The 25,134-nt window shown below is 45.0% G+C and overlaps 1 protein-coding gene across 2 annotated transcripts; it reads right to left on the minus strand.

Moving 5' to 3' along the window:
• Nucleotides 1-74: 74 nt before the first annotated feature.
• DEK (DEK proto-oncogene) lies at nucleotides 75-24,831 on the minus strand. Of its 2 annotated transcripts, none has more exons than XM_040432734.1 (11): nucleotides 24,545-24,831; nucleotides 22,104-22,272; nucleotides 20,037-20,135; nucleotides 13,171-13,280; nucleotides 11,238-11,332; nucleotides 9,780-9,900; nucleotides 6,868-7,080; nucleotides 4,688-4,820; nucleotides 975-1,138; nucleotides 743-811; nucleotides 75-283 (listed from the first exon to the last, which is right to left on the minus strand). In XM_040432734.1, exons 1-11 carry the CDS (start codon nucleotides 24,545-24,547, stop codon nucleotides 272-274), a joined length of 1,188 nt encoding a protein of 395 aa, XP_040288668.1. In that variant the 5' UTR covers nucleotides 24,548-24,831; the 3' UTR covers nucleotides 75-271. The 2 variants fall into 2 exon arrangements, with proteins under 2 accessions (XP_040288668.1, XP_040288669.1); XM_040432735.1 differs by having other exon boundaries at nucleotides 24,578-24,829.
• Between the last annotated feature and the right edge of the window lie 303 nt (nucleotides 24,832-25,134).

A 25,134-nucleotide genomic window follows, 5' to 3' on the forward strand; every position in this document is an offset into this window, starting at 1 on the left:
CACGAATAAAAGGTTTTGAATATAACGTAGGAAACATAATAATGGAAACCTAAAAAAGCAACAATTAAAAATAATATGGTAAAAAAGTTTTAATTAAACAATTTACAAACATTTCAAATCAAAACAGCAAAGTCTGCTTAAAATACACTGTACCCAAAGTTGTAAAAACAACACATTTTTGCTGGTGTCTGATTTCTTGAAGCTTGTGATCCAAATAAGCATTTCCCAACAGTCCATGTGTTCTCCATGAATAAAATAGTAATTTACCACATCAGGAGATTAACTGGAGGAAAAAAAAAATAAAAAAAATTATTAAGATGAGAACGTTTAGAACAAATATATGCTATATTGTATTAGTCCTTAGCAATTAAGTATATTTATTGCCCACACTATGAAATGTAAAGTTTCCCCATCTTCAGAGGTTTTAGCTAGTATTTTTACCTAAAAGGGTCTGGCCAATTTCTAAAAATACTTTCCAATAGCCCCTAATCTAATTTTTGTATGACATACCTGGATGTGACATCATAATTTACCCCTGGACAGAACCCCTTCTGCGCTTACGACAAACATGTTTACTCCTCAGTGCAAGCACAGAAAGAAGAGGATCCATCCAGAGACAGCACAGAAAGCTGTGACATGGGGGAAAGTCACATCACTGCCACCATCCTGCACATTATAGGTGAGAAAAAATATATAAATAGGAGGAGCCAAGCATGCTGGTGAATAGTAGGCAAACACGTACTTCTTTAACTGTGGTTTTAATGAACTTCTTTCTTGAGAACAAGTCACAGTTCGGATAGCTTTCATTCACCTGAAAAAGAAAAAAATATATTTTTTTTGTTATATTCACAAACTTGTCAAATGCTGGCTGCACAAGTAACAAAAAAAAATATAAATAAATAAATCCATGAAAACACTGAAGCCAACAGAAGTGGAAGAAAAGGCTTCACCCTGCTGTTCATTCAGACAAGTACCTTTTTGCAAATTTGTTTCATTGTGACTTCTTCCAGATCTGCTTCAGCCAAAAGCTTCTTTATGGTTTCACGTAGGTCGTCATCAGTAGGTGGTTTATTCACCTTTTTGATCAGTGGTTCATCATCCGAACTGTCATCTTCACTCTCTGACTGAACTGGCTTCTCTGTAAATACATTTGGTAATCTTTACCGGATCATTTACCAGGACACCGAGAAAGCAAATCATGCATATGACGCAGACCAAGTAAAACGTATTTATTTATTTATTTTTCAGTGCCCGTTCAGTTTCCTTTGCGGCCCATATGCAGAACCATTAACTTCAATGGGCCGCAAAAAAACAGAAATGACTCCATGTGCATTCCAATCTCTGCATTAGAATCTCTTAGATACAACACTTGCTATTAACCATGGCATCTAAGTGGCTGGGAGAGGAAGCGCACTTCCCCCTGTTTAGCCATCAACACCTTGCAATGCAATTGTACTAATGAATTACCATGGCAGCCTCTGGCTCACAAAAAGGCACCCAGGCCAGCTTGCAATGCCTGTTACTGGTACACTGATAAGTAAAAATGCTTTGAAACCAAAGGATCGCTGCTTTAAGTCCACTAGTGGGAAAAATGTTCAATTTAAAAAAGCTAATTAATAAACTATGAAGTAGTATTTAGGGGATAAGTGTCTGATCGGCAGTGCTCCAACTGCTGGGTGCAAGCGAATTTGAATGAAGTGGCAGTGAAGCATGTGCACTCTAGAGGGCTGCTGGACATAGAGTACATTGCTCTGATCTCCAGCAGTCCCATAGAGTTGAATGAAGCAGCAGAGCACAGGCATGACAAGTGGGGAATATGGTACCCTCGTTCTTAAGCGGTAGCGTGTATAAATGACACTTCGTGTCTTCAGACAACCCTTTTAAGTGCCAAACAGGCCTGTCTGTTAAGGGATTAAAGAGGACCTTTAACTAGAATAAAAAATCTAAACTAAGCATACAGACATGGAGAGCGGCGCCCAGGGATCTCCCTGCACTTACTATTATCCCTGGGCGCCTCTCCGTTCTCCCGGTATAGGCTCCGGTATCTTCATATGTTCAGCTCAGGCTATGAGCAGAGTGCTGCGATTGGCCAGCGCTACAGCCTGGGAGAAGGAGACGCCGGCAGGCTCCACCCAGTTGAACCGAACATATGAAGCTACCGGAGCCTATACCGGGAGAACGGAGCGGCGCCCAGGGATAATAGTAAGTGCAGGGAGATCCCTGGGCGCCGCTCTCCATGTCTGTATACTTAGTTTAGATTTTTTTATTCTAGTGAAAGGTCCTCTTTAAGAATGACACCATTAACACAGCCACAGAGCGGTGGTCACATTGAGATGTCATATGTTCAAAAGTAAATCAAAGAGTGAGCAGCTAAGAGTACTTCACACTAGCGTTATTCTTTTCCGGCATCAAGTTCCGTCCTAGGGGCTCAATACCGAAAAAGAACTGATCAGTTTTATCCTAATGCATTCTGAATGGAGAGCAATCCGTTCAGGATGCATCAGGATGTCTTCAGTTCAGTCACTGAACAGCGTTTTGGACAGAGGAAATGCCAGATCCGCAGACCGGTAAAAATGTGGAAAAAAAAAAAAATCTGAGAAACGGATTCAGTTTCTCTGGATGAAATCCGGAGAGATGGATCTGTTCTTGCAATGCATTTGTAAGGCCTCTTTCACACGGGCATTGCGGGAAAATGTGCGGGTGCGTTGCAGGAACACCCGCGATTTTTCCACGCGAGTGCAAAACACTGTAATGTGTTTTGCACTCGCGTGAGAAAAATCACGCATGTTTGGTACCCAAACCCAAACTTTTTCACAGAAGTTCGGGCTTGGGATGGATGTTCTGTAGATTGTATTATTTCCCCTTATAACATGGTTATAAAGGGAAAATAATAGCATTCTGAATACAGAATGCAAAGTAAAATAGCGCTGGAGGGGTTGAAAAAAAATAAAAAATTATTTAACTCACCTTAATCCATCTCCTTCTTTAGGACCTGGGTAAAGGACCTTTGATGACATCACTCCGGTCATCACATGATCCATCACCATGGTAAAAGATCATGTGACGTACCATGTGATGACCGGAGTGACGTCATCAAAGGTCCTGTAACTGTATTTAATGCTCACCACCACAGGTCCTATTCAACAAAAGGAGACACAAGGAGATGCCGGGCTACGCGAGCAAGTGGAAGGCGAGTAAAATTTATTTTATTTTTATTTTTAACCCCTCCAGCGCTAGTTTACTATGCATTCTGTATTTAGAATGCTATTATTTCCCCTTATAACCATGTTATAAGGGAAAATAATAATGATCGGGTCTCCATCCCGATAGTCTCCTAGCAACTGTGCGTGAAAATCGCACCGCATCCGCGGATGCTTGCGATTTTCACGCAACCCCATTCACTTCTATGGGGCCTGCGTTGCGTGAAAAACGCAGAATATAGAGCATGCTACGATTTTCACGCAACGCATAAGTGATGCGTGAAAATCACCGCTCATCTGAACAGCCCCATAGAAATGAATGGGTCGGTATTCAGTGCGGGTGCAATGCGTTCAACTCACGCATCGCATCCGCGCGAAATACTCGCCCGTGTGAAAGGGGCCTAAGACTGCTGTCCATTTGCATGCAGATTGCCGGATCCGGCAGGCAGTTCCGGCGACGGAACTGCTTGCCGGATCACTCTGCCGCAAGTGTGAAAGTAGCCTAACTCAGCACTGTTAAAAAATACTGCTAAGAACAATGAAACAATTAAAATGATCTGACCCTCACCTTAAAAGTGTTGTCTCACTTCTGCAAATGGCATTCATCATGTAGACAAAGCTAATACAAGGCACTTCCTAATGTATTGGGATTGTCCATATTGCCTCCTTTGCTGGCTGGACTCATTTTTCCATCACATTATACACTGCCCGTATCCAGGGGTTATGACCACTTGCCCGGGAGCACGCCTAGGCTGGTGCTTTTTCATATACTGTGCAAACTTGCCCATCGCTGCTGGATTTCAGGGTGCCTGTAACCCCTGGAAACAAGCAGTGTGAAATGTGAAAAATGAATATGCTGACAAAAAGCAGCATGGTGGCTTAGTGCAGGCATGCTCAACATGCGGCCCTCCAGCTGTTCTAAAACTACAACTCCCACAATGCCCTGCTGTAGGTTGTTCAGGCATGCTGGGAGTAGTAGTTTTGCAACAGCTGGAGGGCCGCAGGTTGAGCATGCCTGGCTTAGTGGTTAGTCCTGGCACCTTGCAGTGCTGGGGTCCTAGGTTCCTTAGATTGTGAGCTCCACTGGTGATAGAAGTGATGATAATGTCTGTAAAGTGCTGCAGAAGATGTCAGAGCTAGATAAGTGAATAAAGAGGAAATAAGCCTTCCACTGTCCTATAAATATAACATAGCCTGTAGCCACCTTTTGGCCGATGGACCTTCAACAGGCTGGGTCTTAATATCAATAGGGATGAATGTGAAATCCCACAAGAGACTGCACTTGTAGAGCCAATAGCACTGTGGCGTTCTGAAAGCTTCCACTTTCAGATGGTGATCTATCTGATCAGTGGGTGTACGACAGCTGGGACTCCGCTTATGCAAAGAACTGGGGTCCTGTTCCTGTGGACAGGAGATCATTTTAAAACCCATCCCAACCCCTTTAAATTCATTTACATACAGTATATTCAGCAAAATCTCATACTTACCTTTCTTTGAACTACTGGTACTCTTAGTAGTACTGCTGTCTGCTTTTTTTACGTTTGAAGACTTTGCAGCTTTCTTACCCTTGGATGCCGCTTTGGGTCTGGCTTTCTCCTTCTTGGCAACTTTTTTTGGAGGCTACAAAGCAGATAAATACTAATATTTAACGCAACATAGCTCCAACGTGCAGGAAAGGATATACATGTCCCTCCTTTTTTGCATCTACTCAGAGACAAACAGTCCCTACAGAAACCTTATATATGCAAGTTACTAATTACAGCAGGAGATTTCCAGCATGCACATATTAGAAGGTAGAATTATCTGAATATTTTACAACACCATCTTCCTTCCACTGTAACAGACGCTAAAGCACTGCTATATTCTCCCTTTGTGAATGGAAAAGGATCTGCTCAGAATGCATCAGTTTGCCTCCGTTCCGTCTCCATTCCGCTTTGGAGGTGGACACCAAAATGCTGCTTGGGATCTCAGCTAACCGGCCTGGTACCAATGGGGGCGGTCTGTACAGTCCGTGACTGTGGGGATCAGAACCAAGTTAAATATGTAGAGAGATTGTGTGTGTGTGTGTGTGTGTTTGTTTGTGTGTGCATTCTGCGATGTCTGTGACCGGCCCGGCGCTGCTCCTACTGGTAAGTGAAAGGTCTGTGTGGCGCATTGCTTATAGCACAGACCTTTCACTTACCAGTAGGAGGAACGCCCGGCCGGTCACAGACATCGCAGGTAAGTATAATGCTTCTAAAATTGCTAAGTAACCATGCCAGCCAGGACTGCAGTAGCGTCCTGGTTGCCATGGTTACCGATCGGAGTCCCAGCGATTAAACTGCGACTCCGATCGGAACTCCCTGCTGCCACCAATGATGGGAGGTCGGTTATTTTAATTAGGGGGGAGGGAGCCGGCTGCACTGGCCACCAATGAGTTAAAAACAGGGGGGGAGGGAGGCGGGGCCGGCCGCACTGGCCACCAATGAGTTAAATACAGGGGAGGGAGGGGGTCTGTACACAGTTATTTTAGTATATTCTGACTTGAAGCGTCCCCATCACCATGGGAACGCCTCTGTGTTAGAATATACTGTCGGATCTGAGTTTTCACGAAGTGAAAAATCAGATCTGAAAAAAACAGTTATGCAGACGGATCCGTTCTGAACGGATGCAAGCGTTTGTATTATAGGAGCGGATCCGTCTGTACAGACACCAGACGGATCCGCTCCGAACGCAAGTGTGAAAGTAGCCTTACACTTTTTGTGATGCAAGATAACAAAAAAAAAAAAAAAAAAAAAAAAAAAAAAAAGGCTTTTTTTACTTTTTACGGTGTTCACCTGAGGGGTTAGGTCATGTGATATTTTTATACAGCAGGTTCTTACGGACGTGGCAATACCTAATATGTATACTTTCTTTTATTTATTTAAAGGGAACCTGTCACCTCCCCAAACCATCCTAAGCCGCCAGCAGTATCTGCGTGTAGCCAGCAGTGCGTTTCCGATTCCTTTCTTCCTGAAGGCAGATGCAGAAAAAGTCCTGAAAACGTTGTTTTATCCCCTGCCCGGCGGAATTCTCCACACATGCTTGAAGTCAAGGAAGCAGCAGCCTCCTTGCTTCAAAACACGGTAACCACACCCGTTATATTTGTCGCACTTTGGGACTATACCTTTTCAGGGTTTGATCCCGGTTTCAATTCAGTACAATAATTGAACTGTCAGCGTAATACATAGTAAGACGCTGACAGTTGCCTAGGAGACCCAGCCCTCAGGCTTCCGTAGCTGGCTAGCTTACACAGGTATTGGGTCTTCCATGGCAACCATTGGCCCCCCCTGTTAGCGCGGGGGGGCGATGGAGTCAGATGGAGCCCCCTCCGTCTGTAAACCCCGCACATGCCACAGTCAGCGCTGATCGCGGCATGTGAAAGGGTTAACCCACCGGCATCACCGCATACAGCGATGCCGGCAGATGCAGTAGGGGCCCGGCTATCAATAACAGCCGGGCCCATGCTGCGGATCGGGCGGGTGCAGATCACATCACATACATGCAAGCGAGGATGCGGTAAGGCACCACATTCGCCCACGTACATGTACGTGATTTTGCGTGAAGGGGTTAGAGAATCAGCGGTCTAGCTTATTAGCATTTTCTCTTCCTAAAATATCATGTGTACTACTGCATTTCTCATTTGTACCTCTTCCTCCTCCTGTTCTTCATCTTCTACCTCCTCCTCACTTTCTTTTTCATCAGCTGAAGACTCCTCCTTATCCTTTTTCTCCTCCTCACTACTAGACTCATCAGTCAAAATTACATTGGATTTACGAGACTTTGATTTTCGAGCAGATCCAGAGCTGCTACGTTCCTTTTTACCACCTTTCGGAGGCTTTGATTTGGATTTTGGCAAAGGCTGAAAGAGAATTACAAATTGTTTCTATCAAAAACACATTTTCTAAGGGGGGAAAAAAATATAAAATAATCTTAGTCACTGTACTTTTACACAATTTCATTTATTAGAGAATGGTGTAACAAGCAAATTTCTAAATCACATCATTTAAAAAATATGCCTGAAAAAAAAAGTGATAGCCACTAGGGGTCTCACTTCCACCTAAGTTGCAGTCCATTGTTGTCAGGCAAGATCTATCCCTGGTAACAAAAGAAGGTTCACAGGAAATGGGGGCACGTCGGAGCTCGCTGAGATCCTGATTAAAGAACTACCTTACTTCTACAGATCACGAGCCTCCTGCCTTTCACTAAGGGCTGTCACATGACCGTAGGCCGTCCGTGCTCGTATTGTGGACTAAGGCTACTTTCACACTCACGTTTGGTGCGGATCAGTCATGGATCTGCACAGACAGATCCGTTCAGATAATACAACCGTCTGCATCCATTCTGAACGGATCAGTTTTCTATTATCTTTAACATAACCAAAACGGATCCGTCTTGAACACCATTGAAAGTCAATGGAGGGTGGATCAGTTTTCTATTGTGCCAGATTGTGTCATAGAAAACTGATCCATCCCCACTGACTTACATTGTGTTTCAGAATGGATCCGTTTGGCTCAGTTTTGCAAGCAGCGTTTTAGTGTCCGCCTCCAAAGCGCAATGGAGACGGAACGGAGGCAAACTGATGCATTCTGTGCGGATCCTTATCCATTCAGAATGAATTAGGGCAAAACTGATCCGTTTTGAACCGCTTGCGAGAGCCCTGAACGGATCTCACAAACGGAAAGCCAAAACGCCAGTGTGAAAGTAGCCTAAGACGTGCTTCTGTGGGCTTTTGGGTTCGTGCCTCTGCACCGGAAAAGATAGGACATGGATCGCAGACCCAGTCAAGTTCATGGTCTGCAGCAAGGGCGGCCTACGGTCGTGTGAGTGAGCCCTAAGTGTGATTTCTCCCTCCTTATCAGCTTTCCGAGCTCCCTAGAAGAAAACATAGTGGGAAGTAAGGTCACTTCATACAGTACTGACAGAAGGGAGATGCCCACTGCTTCTGGGTGAAATGCATTTAGCTGTGCAGCTGAAATATATAATAAGGCTGAGACTTTAGGAAGCCCAAACATAACTGTTCCTTCACAGTTATTAGTTTACAAATAACTTTTTTTTAAAAGGTATATTTAAACCCCTTACCAATCAGCACCGTACATGTATGGTGCTTGCTCAAACATGAACACAGCATCAGTATAAGCTAAAACCCGGAAGCACACACTCCAGGCGTGCACCGGCTCCCCCTGGCAGGGATTGGGGGAGCCGGAGTGTGTGCAGCATACCCTGTCCTCCGGTAACAGGAGGCTGCTGTACATTAGTCTCTATGGAACTCCAATGCTGATGCAAAAATAAAAAAAATGTTATGGTCCCAGAAAGGCAGGGAGTGAAAAATGTATATGCAAAAACTTTCGGGGCTGAAAGAGTTAAAGAAAAAGCACATTTTACATTCTGGTACCTAGAGTTTTTCTTGAACCTTTAATACAAGTTATAGCAAATTCATTTTCTGACTAGTTAGTATTCCTAGTTGGTATAATTTTCATCTTAAAATCCATTTTCCTCTTCTACTTATTTCTAGATTAGATATGATGAAAAGCATAAAGATTTGAATTTTTATGTCGCAGAGATTTTTTTTCAACAGTTTGGACCATGCTACACAGCTGACAACATTAAGCAGTGACTGGTGACAGCAGCACAAACTCATCTTTTGTGGAGCCTTTACTATAAGTAGAGCGAATATGAACTTTTATTCTGCTCCTGCAAGTGCCCAGGGCGGGGCTTCACTGTGAAGAACACTCTGCATGGAGCTGCTTCTCAGCCCCTCTCTCTATCAGCTGTAGCATCCAACCAGAAGACATTACAGCCGTCACTCAGATATGAGGAGCTGTGAAGCCGCTCAATGCAGAGAGCACTTCAGTGACGCTCCGCCCCAGGCACTTGCAGGAGCAGAATAAAAGGGCATACTCCTTCTATACTTCTAAAAGCACCACAATAAATATGCTTGCACTGCTCTCCCCAGCCACTAGCTAGTGCTGTAATCTGATTTGGAGGACTGTTTGCATCCATTGAAATCAAGCTTATGGGACATGCTCTGTGAGACTGGATGAGAACCATTGACAGACAAGGCACTCAGTCAGCTGCCCTGCCCAGCATTTCCTATTCTGCAAAATGGCTGATGCAGCCAACAGCACTCAATGCCTACTGGTTCAAAGGTGGTTTCCAAGCCTGTAATATTTATGGCGTATGAAGAGGACATGCCCTCAATATACTGTATGTCTGATGGACACCCACCTCCCAGCAGTTTGCCCCTTTGTGACTCAGTGCTGTACCCGAACAATAAACAGGGTTTGAATTAGCAATAAAGTGGATGTAACAAAACTCCCTCCAGTCAGATCTCTGTAGCACCTATTAATGACCCATAGTGAAAATGTCCCATGTAAGTCATTGAAGATTTCATACAGATACCTAAACGTGCAGGGTAAAATGGCACACAAAAAAAAAAAAATAATAATAATCTATGGACAGTATTTCAAGATACAAATAATTCTGTCCCTGGAAAGTACACCATTACAGGTCCACTAGTCCTGATGGATTTTTAAACTTCTCAAATGATCAAAGTCTTACTTTTCCTGTAGACTTTGGTTCCATCAGAAACATCATAATTCTAGAAATCAATTCGCTGTTCACACCAGATTTTTCCAGATCAAGAACACCACAGATCTTTTTCAAGTCATCTTTCTTAAACCTACGAAGAAAATTGTGGACACAATGAGAATTTTTTATAAATATATATATATATATATATATATATATATATATATATATATATATATATATATATATATATATATATATATATATATATTAGGGGTGCACCGAAATTTCGGCAGCCGAAAATATCGGCCGAAAATGCACCTAATCCACTTCGGCCGATATTGTTACATATCGGCCGAAAATATGGGGTGTGGGATTTGTCACCCACCATCTGCGGGCGGGCGCCGGGCGGGCGGTTTACTTTGTCACTGCATCTTTATTTTACCTTACAATCGTGAGGCTCCAGTAACTAACAACTCTGCAGGCAGAGCGGAGGCCGGCGTAACGTCACTTACTCACGTGACGCGCCTGCTCCGCCTCCTTCATTCATAAAGTGGGCGGAGCAGGTGCGTCACGTGAGTAAGTGACGTTACGCCGCCCTCCGCTCTGCCTGCAGAGTTGTTACCGGAGCGTCACGATTGTAAGGTAAAATAAAGATGCAGTGAGTGATGCTGTGAGCAGCAGGGCCGGGGCTGTTATGGGTAGGGGGATCGGTCTATGGCACTGCTATGGGGAGGGGGGATCTGTGCACTGCTATGGGGAGGGGGGGGATCTGTGCACTGCTATGGGGAGGGGGGGATCTGTGCACTGCTATGGGGAGGGGGGATCTGTGCACTGCTATGGGGAGGGGGGATCTGTGCACTGCTATGGGGAAAGGGATCTGTGCACTGCTATGGGGAAAGGGATCTGTGCACTGCTATGGGGAAAGGGATCTGTGCACTGCTATGGGGAAAGGGATCTGTGCACTGTTATGCCCATAACAGTGCACATATCCCCTCTCCATAACAGCGCCACCCACAGATCCCCCTCTCCATAACAGCGCCACCCACAGATCCCCCTCTCCATAACAGCGCCACCCACAGATCCCCCTCTCCATAACAGCGCCACCCACAGATCCCCCTCTCCATAACAGCGCCACCCACAGATCCCCCTCTCCATAACAGCGCCACCCACAGATCCCCCTCTCCATAACAGCGCCACCCACAGATCCCCCTCTCCATAACAGCGCCACCCACAGATCCCCCTCTCCATAACAGCGCCACCCACAGATGAATTTCATTCATGAAAAATAATTATTAATAAAATCATTAAAAAAAAAGTATTTTAAAAGTATTTGGGCAAAAAGGCAGTTTCGGTTTTCGGTCAAGGGCATCCTGAATTTTCGGTTTCGGACCAGAATTTTCATTTCGGTGCACCCCTAATATATATATATATATACACACATATACACACACACACACACACACACACATCAGCACAAACACTCACTTCTTAAGCATGTCCTCTTTCTTTTTGTACTGGTCACTGCCTTTTTCAAACGGAAAGCCATTGAACTGACCAATGTTTTTCTTTATCATGTTCACCTAGAAAGAAACAAGTGATAATAAGTACCACAGCGTCCTCATACCAAATATGGTTCCTTCTGCTGCATCCAATAAAGTTTCCAGACGCAAGTTATGTTTTGTGTGTGACTGACATCTAACGTACTTCATGATAACAGAATGCTCAACCAAAGTCTCAAGTCTGCATTTTGAAAAATAAAAAATAAAAAATTCACACATTGCTAAATAAATCCACACAATGTAGACCGACTGCAGACTTCAATCATGCAAACCTACAGAGTGTGAATAGTCTCAAAAGACTAAAACGTGACAAGGTATATATAATATTTCCACTGTAAAGCCAACAGTTAAAGGGGTTGTCCAGTGGAACATCATTTTTCTATAAAGGTGCAGGATGGGTTACACAATCAGATCCCCACTCAGCCAATCGCTGGCCACAAGAGACTAGTTCCCTCGGACAACCCCATTAGGCAAATCCTGCCAGGCTCCTGACAAGGCAGGGAGAGTGACCGCTCCATATTTAGAAAAGGGGCCGTCATGAGCAGAAAGTTCGGCCAAAAAAAAAAAAAGTAGGTTTTATATAAAAGCATTGTTGAATGAAACCCTTAATGACCAGAAACCTTTTTACCCCTCTGCATTACGGCACCTGAAACGATTTTTTCATTCATGTAGGCGTCTGAGGTCTTGTTTTATGCCACAGAATTTTTTTTTTGCGTTGTTCAAAAATACATATACATTTTCTTTTGGCACTTTTTTTTGCTTATTTTTATTTTTTTTACACTGTTCACATTTCACACTAAGTAACTTGAGAATTAAAGGGGTTATCCAATATCATACAACAGCCTCCCCATGTGCCGGGTCCCCCAGAGGGAATATACTTACCCAGCTCCCCTCCTGATCCCTGCACCGCTGCTTCTCCCTGTACACGGATGAAAACATCCGGTGTCAGGGCGGAGCAGCCAATGGCAGGCGGGGACGAGCCTCCCTAGCATCGCGGGTGACTATACGGAGGCTCGTCCCCACCTGCCATTGGCTGCTCAACACCGGATGTTTTCATCTTAGTACAAGGTGAAGTAGCAGCGGCGGTGCGGGGTTCAGGAGTAGCGCAAGTATATTCCCTCTGAGGGGCCCGGCCCATGTGGGGGCTGTTTATAATATTGGATAAACCATTCTTCAGGATATTACAGTTGCATGGATACCCAGTGTGCATTTTTTTTATTTAATATGTGCACAATAAAATGTATTTGGCAGTAAATAATGGAGAATTTTTATTTATTTTTGAGGGGGGGGGGGGGGGGGGGCGGACTTAGGGTGTTTTTATTTCTTATTACATTATTTTAACATTTTTAAATGGCATTATGGGATTACTGTTTTATAACTTTATTAGGCATACTCCTGTATGCTACCACATTATACTGTGTCAATACAACATAGGATAACACCAATGTGCCCTAACAGCAGTATCGCTCCCACAACTATGATCAGGTCACTAGGAAACCCACTGACCCGATCGCAGGAAGGGAAGGTTCCTCTTTGATCATACCGCAGTAAGGAATGCGGCATGATTAACAGTCGAGGTCGGATCTTCAGACGCCGGCTTTTAGGCACGAGACCACGCTAGGAACACAGGCTGTTAGTAACTGGAGCGCTCCAACAGCCATTTAACCTCCCTGATCTGCAGCAACGCCAAAAGACGTTGCTGTAGACTGGGGACTTGCACCATTCGCTTTCAATATACTGTAGGTTGTCATTAAGGAGTTAAACAAGCTAATTTTGCAAATCTTTCAGTGAAAGTAGAAAGTAAGAGTTAGGCAAGACAGTCTAGCCAATTCGCTGAAGTAGAAGAACATCACACTTACTGTGCCCTGACGATTGAACAGCAGTCGATGTAACAGCCTCAATTCTTCACATTTCTTTTTCTTTAAAAAGTACTGTACTCTTTCAATATCATACAGTTTTTTCCCCTTTCCTTAAAAAAATAAAATAAAATTATTATAAGAATGAAAACCCTTCTGTCCAACAAATTGCTGATGCAGCACTATCCACGGTCCAGCTGTCTGCCCAGACACATAGCTGGGGGTCACCCGATTACAGGCCGTTTTTCTTTTGTTGATCCGAGACGCCATTCTCAAGTTCACACTTTCTTTTTTTTTAAATCAGATATTTCTTTATTAACATTTTCCAGTCTTATTTTATCACATTAACATGATATTTTGTAGACCACAGATGTATACATTATCTGTCATATATAGTATATAATATATACATTCTATTACACATATCTACATAGGACATGGCATAAATCCACATATAGCCTCTGGTATCAAAAGTATCTTCAATGTGAGTACAATTATCCATCCTAAACAAATAAACCCAAACCTCCCCCCCCCCCCCCTCCCTAATCCCTTTAAGGCAGGACACACTCCTAAAACATCTTCCTTAGTCATCACTCTCGGGGTGTCGGCACCACATTACTCTTAAATAAGCCATCTACCATCATCTAATTCCAATCAGCGATGTTCCATATAACATCCTAGTCCATCATCAATCTTCCCATACAGCCACATTCTAGTTCCAGGTAACCCCCTCACTATCAGGCTTCTATAAATGCCCCACACACCTGCCACCATCCAATATTCTATATATATCATCCATTCTCACTGCATTCACCTTGTCATAGAAAAAGTCCTTGTAAGTGCCAGCCAGGAGCTACAGCACCCAGAATTATCAATCCAGCTGCCCCAGATTGCTTCGAATTTGGACAGACACTTCCTTTTTTGATATACTCCTCTTTCTAGACGAATCACAATATTTAATCTAGCAACATATTCTGATATATCAGGAGGTATGGGCTGGATCCACTTTGCTGCCAATGTTTTCCTAGCTTGATATAACATTCTACCTATTCCAGTAGTTATAACAGACTGTAAATTATTATCTGGTACCAGGCCTAATACACACAGTTTGGGATCCAACTTAAAACTAGCACTATATACTTTGTTCACCAGATGTAGTATTGCTTTCCAATAAGATGACAGTGATGAACATGACCACATCATGTGTAGAAGGTCAGCTTCATCACTTCCACACTTCGGACAGGCTGGACTATTTCTGTAGCCTATTTTATGCAAGAACACTGGGGTCTTATATACCCTATGTATTAAATATAGATGGGATAACCGTGCTGCCTCACTAAGGGATAAAGTAGGGGTAAGTTCCACCGCCTCAGTCCACTGCTCATCCGTGAGTACCCCTAGATCTTTTTCCCACTGACGTCTACTTGTTAATGGATACCCTTTAAGAAAGTCCTCTAATAGGGCCTGATACACCCTGGAGATTGCTCCCTTCACTGAACCAGCTGCAACCACCATATTCAATGTCTGGCTTGACATAAATGTCACTGGGGCTATCTTAGATTGAGCTTCTAAAGCATGTCTAAGTTGTAAGTATCGATAGAACTGTGAAGAGGGCAGCCCATATTCAGAGCACAATTGTTGGTATTGTTTTAAAGTTCCTTTAAAATAAATATGGCTCAGATTCCATACCCCTTTTTTATTCCACTGGGAGAATCCATTCAGATTTTCCAATTCCTGAAGTGCGGGGTTATGCCATAAGGGCGAGATGTTCATCAATCCTGTCATCCCTAAAATACTCTTTGCCTTATTCCATACTTTCCTCATAAGAATCAAGGTCGGAATATTTCCCATTTCTCCTTTTATTTCTCCTTCAATGGCTACCAACGGGGGAGACCTATTTGCAGCCCACTTTATCAGCTGACCACTCTTCCCTCCCATGTCATCTATTACCCCCCACCCTTTAAAATGTTGGAGTTGAGCCGACAGAAAATAGAGCATAGGATTAGGCAAGGCCAGACCACCGGCTTCTTTATTCCTCTGCAGAATTTCATATTTTATTCTTCCTCTATTATTTTTCCAAATAAAAAATCGGAACAGCTGCTGTATTTTATGGAAGAAGTGCACTGGGATCCATATGGGGGAATTATGCAAAATATAAAGCAACTGAGGCATGAATATCATTTTAAGCAAATTGCCCCTACCGATCATAGAGAGAGGCAATTTATGCCAAACAGCAACCTTGCTTCTAAACCTCCCTAACAAGGGTATTAAATTACTAGGAATATAATCTGCAGGGTTCATTGACACAGTCACTCCAAGATATTTAAAAGATTGCACCACCTTGAGTTCAGAGAAAGTAGCATGAGTGGTATGCATTCGAGACGATACCGGGAGAATTACTGACTTATCCCAGTTTATACGAAGTCCAGACTGATCACCAAACTGCGATATTATAGAGATTATGGAGTCTATGGAATCCACCAGATTACCTACATAGATTAGCATGTCATCTGCATATAAAGATACGCGCTCCTCACTAGAGCCCCTCCCTAGCCCTCTCATCAGTGGAGTAGATCGTAAAAGGCACGCCAATGGCTCAATTGCTATTGCAAATAGCAAGGGAGACAACGGGCAGCCCTGTCTCGTCCCCCTCTCCAATGCAACCGAGGGTGATAATTGTCCGTTTACTCTAATTCTGGCTCTGGGCTCACTGTACAGAAGCTTGACCCATTTTAGAAAACTTATTCCAAAGCCCATCCTAGTCATGACCGCCCACAAATACTCCCACTCAACGCTGTCAAAAGCTTTGGCAGCGTCAAGTGAGATCACAGCAGCTTCACTATCCTGACCTTTCCTCCCCTCCAACTGCAGGTTTATAAACAAGCGCCTAAGATTCAATGCCGTGGATTTTCCAGGCATGAACCCAGATTGATCATCATGAATAATAGATTGAATGACCCTAGACAAACGATTAGCCAAGACTTTGGCCAGAATTTTCACATCCACCGTTAGGAGTGAGATAGGCCTATATGAATCTACGAGCGAAGGGTCTTTTCCCGGCTTGGGTATCACTACAACTATGGCTTCTCTCATGGAACATGGCAATTTACCTTCACCGTATGCATCTTTAAAAACCGTTAATAAATGTGGAAGTAATATCTCCCCATGCCTTTTATAAAATTCCCCAGGAAGACCATCGGCACCAGGTGCTTTTTCATTAGGCATAGAATTCAGGGCCATCTCCAGTTCCTCCAGGGTTATATCCTCCTCAAGAAGTGAGCTATTCTCCATAGATAAGGTAGGGACACTAATTCTTTCAAGATAACCAGCTCTATCAGAAGTAGTGGTGACCAGTCTGGACCTATACACCTCTCCAAAGTGGGTATAAAATTCTCCCAGGATATTCTCATCTCCTGTTATTAGTTGTCCATCTATTCCTCTGAGCGAGGCTATGCAGGAGGGACCATTCTGTGCTTTAGTTATTGTAGCCAACAGATGCCCCACACTTTCCCCTTCAGCAAAATACCTCTGGGCCATAAATAAACGTTTATCATCTGCTCTATTCTGTATATGTTCCCTCAAAAGCTTCTGAGCTTCCTTCCATTGTGCTTCATTAGACAACGTGGGTTGTGTTATATACGTTGTTTCCAGTTGCGTAACTCTATCTGATAGCTCCCTGTCCAGAAGACGACTTTTAGTTTTCCTAACACTAATGCGCTTAATGTATAAACCTCTCACAAACGCCTTCAGGGTGTCCCAAACCACCGCCCCTGAAGTCGAGCCTATATTAATAGTTAAAAAGTCAATGATAGCTTTAGATATATCAGTTCCTGTATCCACTATTGATAGCCAGAATGGGTTTAATCGCCAGATGGGTCTAGGAGCACATATGTGCCTCCCCACCTCCAGTGTAATCAACAGTGGAGAATGATCAGAAAGGCTACGTGGCAGATATAAAATCTCTTTTGTTAGGGCTACCAATGATGAGGATCCTATTGCCAAATCTATTCTGGACAGGGAGCCATGTGATGCTGAGTAACATGAATATTGACGCCGATCAGGATATTTGGTTCTCCATATATCACACAGGTCTATCTCCCCCATCAGTTTCGCCAGAGAGGTAGGGGCAGCAGTGTATGTTCCCGACCCATTGTGAAATTTATCCAAAAAACCATTGAGATAGGTGTTAAAGTCACCTACAATTAATGTAGGAACTAACGGAAATTTAGAAGTAAAGGTAATAACCATCTTCATAATTTCAGCCGAATATGGAGGGGGAACATACACCGCCACTAAGATAATCCTAAACTGAAAAATACAGCAGTCTATGCATATAAATCTTCCATCATCATCAACGTACGATTCCTGAGCATTAAACGGAATAGCTTTATGCACCAAAATGCTAACCCCTCTAGCATGTGTGGAGTATGTAGAGTGAAATTCACACCCCACCCATGCTTTATGTGCTAGGTGTGTCTTATCGGCAGTCAAGTGGGTCTCAGATAAACATACAATAGCTGGCTGTATATCTTTTATAGCATGGAAAATAGCTGAACGTTTAGATGCCAAAGACATTCCTCTCACATTCCATGCACAAATATTAACGGAAGACATCATGGTATCTCATAAGCAAATGCAGAGTGTGGTGCCGACAACCCCAAGCAAACCTGCCCCTAGTAGTAATACTGAAAATATATCCTACCTTAACCCTCCCCCCTCCCAACTGTCCCCAAACTACCCTAAACATTCTGTCAGTCATGAACCCAATAAACAGGGGTACACCATAGACATTGAAAGTGAACCTAACCGTCATGGGTTAACACTAAAGGCACAGATGAAAAAAAATAAGTGCTTAGCTTATACCAGCGCTACACCCTGGATGCGCCAGTGTGTTGGCTCACCCAACTTCCCCCCCGACCACATATTAACCCATACAGTGTAGAACCAAACCAGTGAAAAACCAACATATAAAACCTTCCTTTTTAGAAAAGCATTAGATAACTCAATACTATTTCTAGCATTACTGTGTGTCAAATAAAGGACACAAGAAAAAACAAAAACAGTTCCATTGCAGATATCACCATCTCATCAGGTATTGTTGTCACGCCGATCATTTTCATGAGTGTCCAGCCACTGGCTTGCCTCTAGCGGATCCTCAAACATATGTGTGGATCCATTCGCCACCACCCGAAGCTTTGCCGGATACAACATGGAATAAGGCCACTGCAATGATCTCAATCTCTTCTTTACTGCCAAAAATTTCGCTCTCCTCTTCTGTATTTCTGCAGAAAAGTCCGGGAACATTAGAACTCGGCTATCGCCAATTTGAATATCAGGGATATCCCTGGCTGCTTTAAGTATGGCATCCCGGTCTCTATAATGTAGGACTTTAATCAGGAGAGGTCTTGGAGGCGCCCCCGGAGGCGGCGGGCGAAATGGCACTCGATGTGCACGTTCTATTGCAAAGAGTGGGGATAACTTTTCTTTCCCAATTATGTCCACCAGCCACTTTTCCATAAATGAGACAGGGTCTGAGCCCTCAGTACGCTCCGGTATTCCAATTAACCGCACATTATTCCGTCTTAGACGGTTTTCCATATCGTCAGATTTGGATATGAGTAGGGATACGTTATGTATAACTCGTTGCAAGTCCCTTTTAACAGGCGGTAGCTGGTCCTCCATGTCGCTAACGCGACCCTCCAACTCTCCCACTCTTTCTTTAAACTGCCGCATATCTTGCCTTATCAGCAAAACTTCCTCCTTTAGGCCTCCCATATTGGTATTTAGGGACGTGAGGGCTGTGCTGCATTGTGCCACCATTTTATATACGTCCGCTATAGTGGGTTCAGAAATGGGCTCCGCTTCTGGCGGCAACTCAGGACCCACCTTCAGCTTTGTCACCGATGCATATGAGGCCTGATCCACGAACTCCTCTCCTCCAGCCTCATCGGACATCTGAGCATCAGGCTCCGGATCAGCTACTGCAGCTGCTGGGGTACGGGCAAACTTCCCCAGCTTCGCCGCCACATCAGAGATCTTAGCATTCTGCCCGGCGCCATTTTGTTTAGCCGGCGTGTCTGTGCTGCCGTCCTTACTCTCCTTCTCCCTCTGCTTTTGGCGGGTCATATCGAGTCCGGAGTAAACCCCAGCGTTCAGGGAGGCTTCCAGTCACGATCGGTCTCCTCTGAGGTCAGATAGGAAGCGGGTGAGCGATTATATACAGGATACTATCCAGGAGCTCAGCGCCATGCGTCTTTCTACATCGGCGGTTAGGCCACGCCCCTCACACTTTCTTAATATGTAAATTAGGCCTTTGGTGCAATGAGGGCGTCACAATTGCTCTTGCTGCACCCAAGCTTCATTCATTTCTGTGGCCAGCCCCTCCCTGGGGCAGCTTGGGTGAAACAATGTGCTTGTTCCCTGGTGCACAGGTTGATGGCAGAAAGGCGGTGTGTCGTCCTACTGGATATGAGCACTTTGCAGATCCTACCTTACATCAGGGACGCTCAACCTGTGGCCCTCCATCTTTTGTAAAACTACAACTCCCACCATGCCCTGCTGTAGGCTGTCTGGGCATGCTGGGAGTTGTAGTTTTACAACAGATGAAGGGCCACATGTTGAGCATCCCTGCTTTACATGCTCAGGGACACAACTGAACAAGACAGAATACAAGATATGTAACTAGCGGCCATGGGCAGGAAACATGCAGAACTCCAGCTGTTGTGTAACTACAATTCCCAGAATGCTCCATTTTTGCTATGAGAAGAGCACAGCAAGTACACATGCTGGGAGTTGTAGTTTCACACCAGCTAGAGTGCTGCAGGTTGCCCACCCATGTATGAGCCAAGCAGCTGAAGTCAAGTCATTACCTTCAGTTAAGACCGGTTCTTTTTTCACAACTGACATCTCGAGGCACAATCTCTCCACCTTCTTCTTTTCCCTTTTCCCCTCTACAATAAGGCTCTTTTCTGAGTAACATAAAAAGTCAACATATTATTTCTTAAGATATTTGATTATGCTGTTTGTTTCTTATAAAGTAAAAGTGGATATTGACCTAGACAGACATATGAATGTACAAAGATCTGGAGGTGTCTGCCCGCAGTAACCTCCATGACAGATTGGACCAGCGCCTGAACTTCTGCTGATTCTTTTGTACAGATGGTCCATTAAAGTATATGGCTGTTTGGCCGTCATGGTAACAGATTCCCTTGTGACCTGCACATTTCCATGTTTATGTGCAATGGACATTACAGGCTCACAAGCTTAAACGGCATCTGTCAGTTTTGTCCTTATGACACTGGCTGACCTGTTACATGTGAGCTTGGCAACCAATGGCATCTGCATGTTCATAGGTGTCCGCATTAGGCCCCTTTCACACGATCGAGTTTTCCGCGCAGGTGAAATACGTGACGTGAACGCATCGCACCCGCACTGAATCCTGACCCATTCATTCCAATGGGTCTGTGCACATGAGCGTTGTTTTTCACGCAGCCCTGGCCCCATAGAAGTGAATGGGGCTTCAGTGAAAAACGCATTGCATCCGAAAGCAAGTGCGAATACAATGCGTTTTTCACAGATGGTTGCTAAGAGATGTTGTTTGTAAACCTTCAGTTTTTTATCACGCGCGTGAAAAACGCATCAAAACACATTGTACCCGCGCGGAAAAAAACTGAACAACTGAATGCAATTGCAGACAAAACTGCCGGAACTTGCTTGCAAAAAATGGTGCGAGTTTCACTGAACGCACCCTGAACCCATCCAGAGCCAATCCGTATCGTTCGTGTGAAACAGGCCTTAGGGTGATCCTCCAAATGAGCTTCTAGGAGCAATGGGGGTGTTACCGTTACTCCTAGAGGCTCTGCTCTCTCTGCAACGGTCACACCCTCTGCACTTTGACAAGGCCAGGCAGCGAAAAAGTCACCACACCTGGCCCTGTCAAAGTGGATAGGGGGCGGCAGTTGCAGAGAGCCGAGGCTCTAGGAGTAAGGGTCCATTCACACGTCCGTAGTATATTGCGGATCCGCAATACACCCGGCCGGCACCGCCCATAAAACTGCCTATTCTTGTCCGCAATTGCAGACAAAAATAGGTCATGTTCTATTTTTTTGCAGAGCCGCGGCCCGGAGGTTTGGGGCCGAAGCCCAGTAGTTCGGGGCCGCGCTCCTGAAATGCGGAGAGCACATAGTGTGCTCTCTGCATCTCTTCCGGCCCCATAGAGAATGAATGGGTCCGCACCCGTTCCTGATGATGCAGAACGGATGCGGACGTGTGAATGGACCCTAACAGCTACGCCCCCGTTGCGCATTTGTATATATTAGCCACATCATTTCTCTCAGCAGTGCTGGCACATATGAACATGAGACCAACACAGATGCCTTCAGCTGCCAAGAGCAAAGGCAACAGGACAAATCTGCTGACAGATGCCCTTGGCACAGGAAGAAGTGACCACTAGGCGGCGCCCCTCCAGCTGTTCCCGGCATCTCTCTCCCCTACACACAATGCAATTTTCAATGCATTTTGTATGTTTTGATCTCCTGATGTGCATTTTTTAAGTGCAGCTTGCTCTAGGTATGGCTTTTTTTTGCAAAACTTATACGGGCAGATTTCCTAGTTGCCATGAACAGACCAGTCTTTTTTCCGAACCCGATTTCCAATGACGGAGGACTCTCATTTCCATCGCCAGTATATTCCATTCCAGCTCACGCTTGACAATCTACACTGTGTCATCTTACAAGAGGCGATAATTGCCGTACGCAGCACACATTGGAGCCAAACATCGCCAAAACAGACCCCCTGGACTATAATGTGCGGAATTTGGGACAGTGGCAAAAAAGTCCTGCGTGCAGGACTTACTGTATATCAGCTCTCTTTACAGAATCTGTGACAGGGGCCCCAAACGGAGCCTCTGATGCAGATAAGTAGACAGCCTTACGGACCTTTTTTTTCATCGTCATCCTCGTCATCGTCTTCCTCCTCCTCTTCATCATTTTCTCCTCCCTCACTTCCATTTGCAGTTTCATCTTTCACGTTCTCTTCTTCGGCCTGCTCTACAGTCTCGGATTCCTCCTTCGGAGTGTCTGATGTACCAGCTGAAGACATTTTTACCTGAAAAAGGTAAAGTAAAACGAGTCGGTATTCCACATATATCTGACCAGACTTCTAAGGAGGCAGTGAGCACACTGGCTATAAAATAACGCCCCCCCCCCCCTTCCCCTTCCTAATCAAAGAGTGACGTAAACCAGATTAAATTAGCAATCAGTGCTCCTTGGCTTTTTTCCCCCATAAAAATAAGCAACGGTTTTCTTCTGTCTGATTTTTTGGAGGCGGGTGGTAATTATTTGACAGCTCATGGTAAACACTGGTAATGAGTTCTTATCTGTATACTGCCCTATAGACATGGATTTTACGGTCATTTATCAAACTGGTGTAAAGTAGAACTGGCTTAGTTGCCCATAGCAACCAATCAGATTCCACCTTTCATTTTTGACAACTCCTTGAAAGGCTGAATCTGATTGGTTGCTATAGCCAACTAAGCTAGTTCTACTTTACACCAGTTTAATAAATGCCCCCCCCCCCCCCCCCCCCAATCCCATAATCTTTGTCATTCATTGTGGTTTTCTAATTTGTCCATAATTTTGGGTTAAGTTGTCCAGAAAAAATAAAATAAAATTCTGGTTGGCAACCCTGGTCGGGTTGTGCAAGGACGTCCACCTCTGCTGGTTTGCAGGGTGGTCGTAACCATGGATACGTGCAGTGTATAATGTGATGGAAAAATAAATCCAGCCAGCAAAGGAGGTAATATGGACAATCACAATACATTAGTAAGTACCTTGTATTTTTCTACATGATAAATACCATTTTCTGAGGTGAGACAGCCCCTTTAGGGCCCTTTCACACTTGCGTTCTTGTCTTCCGGCATAGAGTTCCGTCGTCGGGGCTCTATGCCGGAAGAATCCTGATCAGGATTATCCCAATGCATTCTGAATGGAGAGAAATCCGTTCAGGATGCATCAGGATGTCTTCAGTTCCGGAACGTTTTTTGGCCGGAGAAAATACCGCAGCATGCTGCGCTTTTTGCTCCGGCCAAAAATCATGAACACTTGCCGCAAGGCCGGATCCGGAATTAATGCCCATTGAAAGGCATTAATCCGGATCCGGCCTTAAGCTAAACGTCGTTTCGGCGCATTACCGGATCCGACGTTTAGCTTTTTCTGAATGGTTACCATGGCTGCCAAGACGCTAAAGTCCTGTTTGCCATGGTAAAGTGTAGTGGGGAGCGGGGGAGCAGTATACTTACCGTCCGTGCGGCTCCCGGGGCGCTTCAGAGTGACGTCAGGGCGCCCCACGTGCATGGATGACGTGTCGCATGGATCACGTCATCCATGCGCATGGGGCGCTCTGACATCATTCTGGAGCGCCCCGGGAGCCGCACGGACGGTAAGTATACTGCTCCCCCGCTCCCCACTACTACTATGGCAACCAGGACTTTAATAGCGTCCTGGCTGCCATAGTAACACTGAACGCATGTTCAAATGCTTTCAGTTCACTTGCGTTTTTCCGGATCCGGCGTGTAATTCCGGCAAATTGAGTACACGCCGGATCCAGACAACAAGTGTGAAAGAGCCCTTAATTAGGTTACTTTCACATCAGCGTTTTTCCTTTCCTGTATTGAGATCCGTCATAGGGTCTCAATATCGGAGGAAAACGTTTCAGTTCTGTCCCCATTCATTGTCAATGCTGGTGTGAAAGTGGCCTAACTTTAGGTATAAACACTGTATGAATTATAGCAGGGGATGGATGGCGAGTATAGCTGTAAGCTGCTGCCATGGAGCACACACACCTATCATCATCTCCCCAAAGGAACCAAGTGATGATAATGAAATTAGGAGGAGAGAGCACAGTCCCTGTGGTAATGACAGCCTCCTGAGGCAGGAAGTGCCAGCCTGGCTGCACCTGCTGCGGACAGCTCCTCCACCCCACAGGCACCCCGTGCCATGTATGTGGGCACCCCGAGGCTTATATATATACCCTAGCAAGGGGCCCGCATGGATATATAGACAGCTCCTCCACCCCACAGGCACCCCGTGCCATGTATGTGGGCACCCCGAGTCTTATATATATATATATATATATATAAAAGCCTCGGGGTGCCCACATACATGGCACGGGGTGCCTGTGGGGTGGAGGAGCTGTCAGCAGCAGGTGCAGCCAGGCTGGCACTTCCCGCCTCAGGAGGCTGTCATTACCACAGGGACTGTGCTCTCTCCTCCTAATTTCATTACCATCACTCTGTTCCTTTGGGGAGATGATAATAAATGTCATCTATCTATATGTGTGTCTATACCCGCCTGGGGCACAGGGACATTACAGTCCGCACCATACTGGCGGCAGCAATGTCCCGGGCACTCACCCTGTGCTCGGGCCGATGGCGCAGCGCGAAGATGACCACAGACCCCTGGAATATCCCGCCAGTCCTGAGGCTTAAGCCCGAGCTACGTGCGGCTCCGGTAAACCGAGTCCAGACGCGGTGTCCGCGGGAGAACTGCTAGACGGCGCCGAGCTTATTTATTTATTTTTATTTAAAATGGCGGTGTAAGAGCGAAGCGGGAAAGCGACGACCAACCACGAGAGGAGAGGAGGAGCGGGAGCATGGCCGCCTGGGACTGGGCGGAGGGAGCTCCGGAAGGGGACACCACTGATGTCACAGCAGCCTTATGTAAGCCTGTGTGACAGGAGGAAGAGCCAGGCTCCGTGCAATGGCGGCAGTGACGTGCTGAGGAGAGCCCTAATGGCCTCTGTCTAGTGCCGGCTGCAATAGCAGTTCTGGAGAAACTCGGGCTTGTGAAGTAGTTCCTCAGTTATTACTCTTAAAAGTGTATTAGTGAACTGACAAATGGCCACTGCCCTTCTCAATAGGATGTGTCTGTAACTCTTCAACAGTCTATAAAACTCCAAAAAATCTAGCTT

Source organism: Bufo bufo, chromosome 5, assembly GCF_905171765.1.
Source record: "Bufo bufo chromosome 5, aBufBuf1.1, whole genome shotgun sequence".
In the NCBI taxonomy this organism is placed as follows: domain Eukaryota; kingdom Metazoa; phylum Chordata; class Amphibia; order Anura; family Bufonidae; genus Bufo; species Bufo bufo.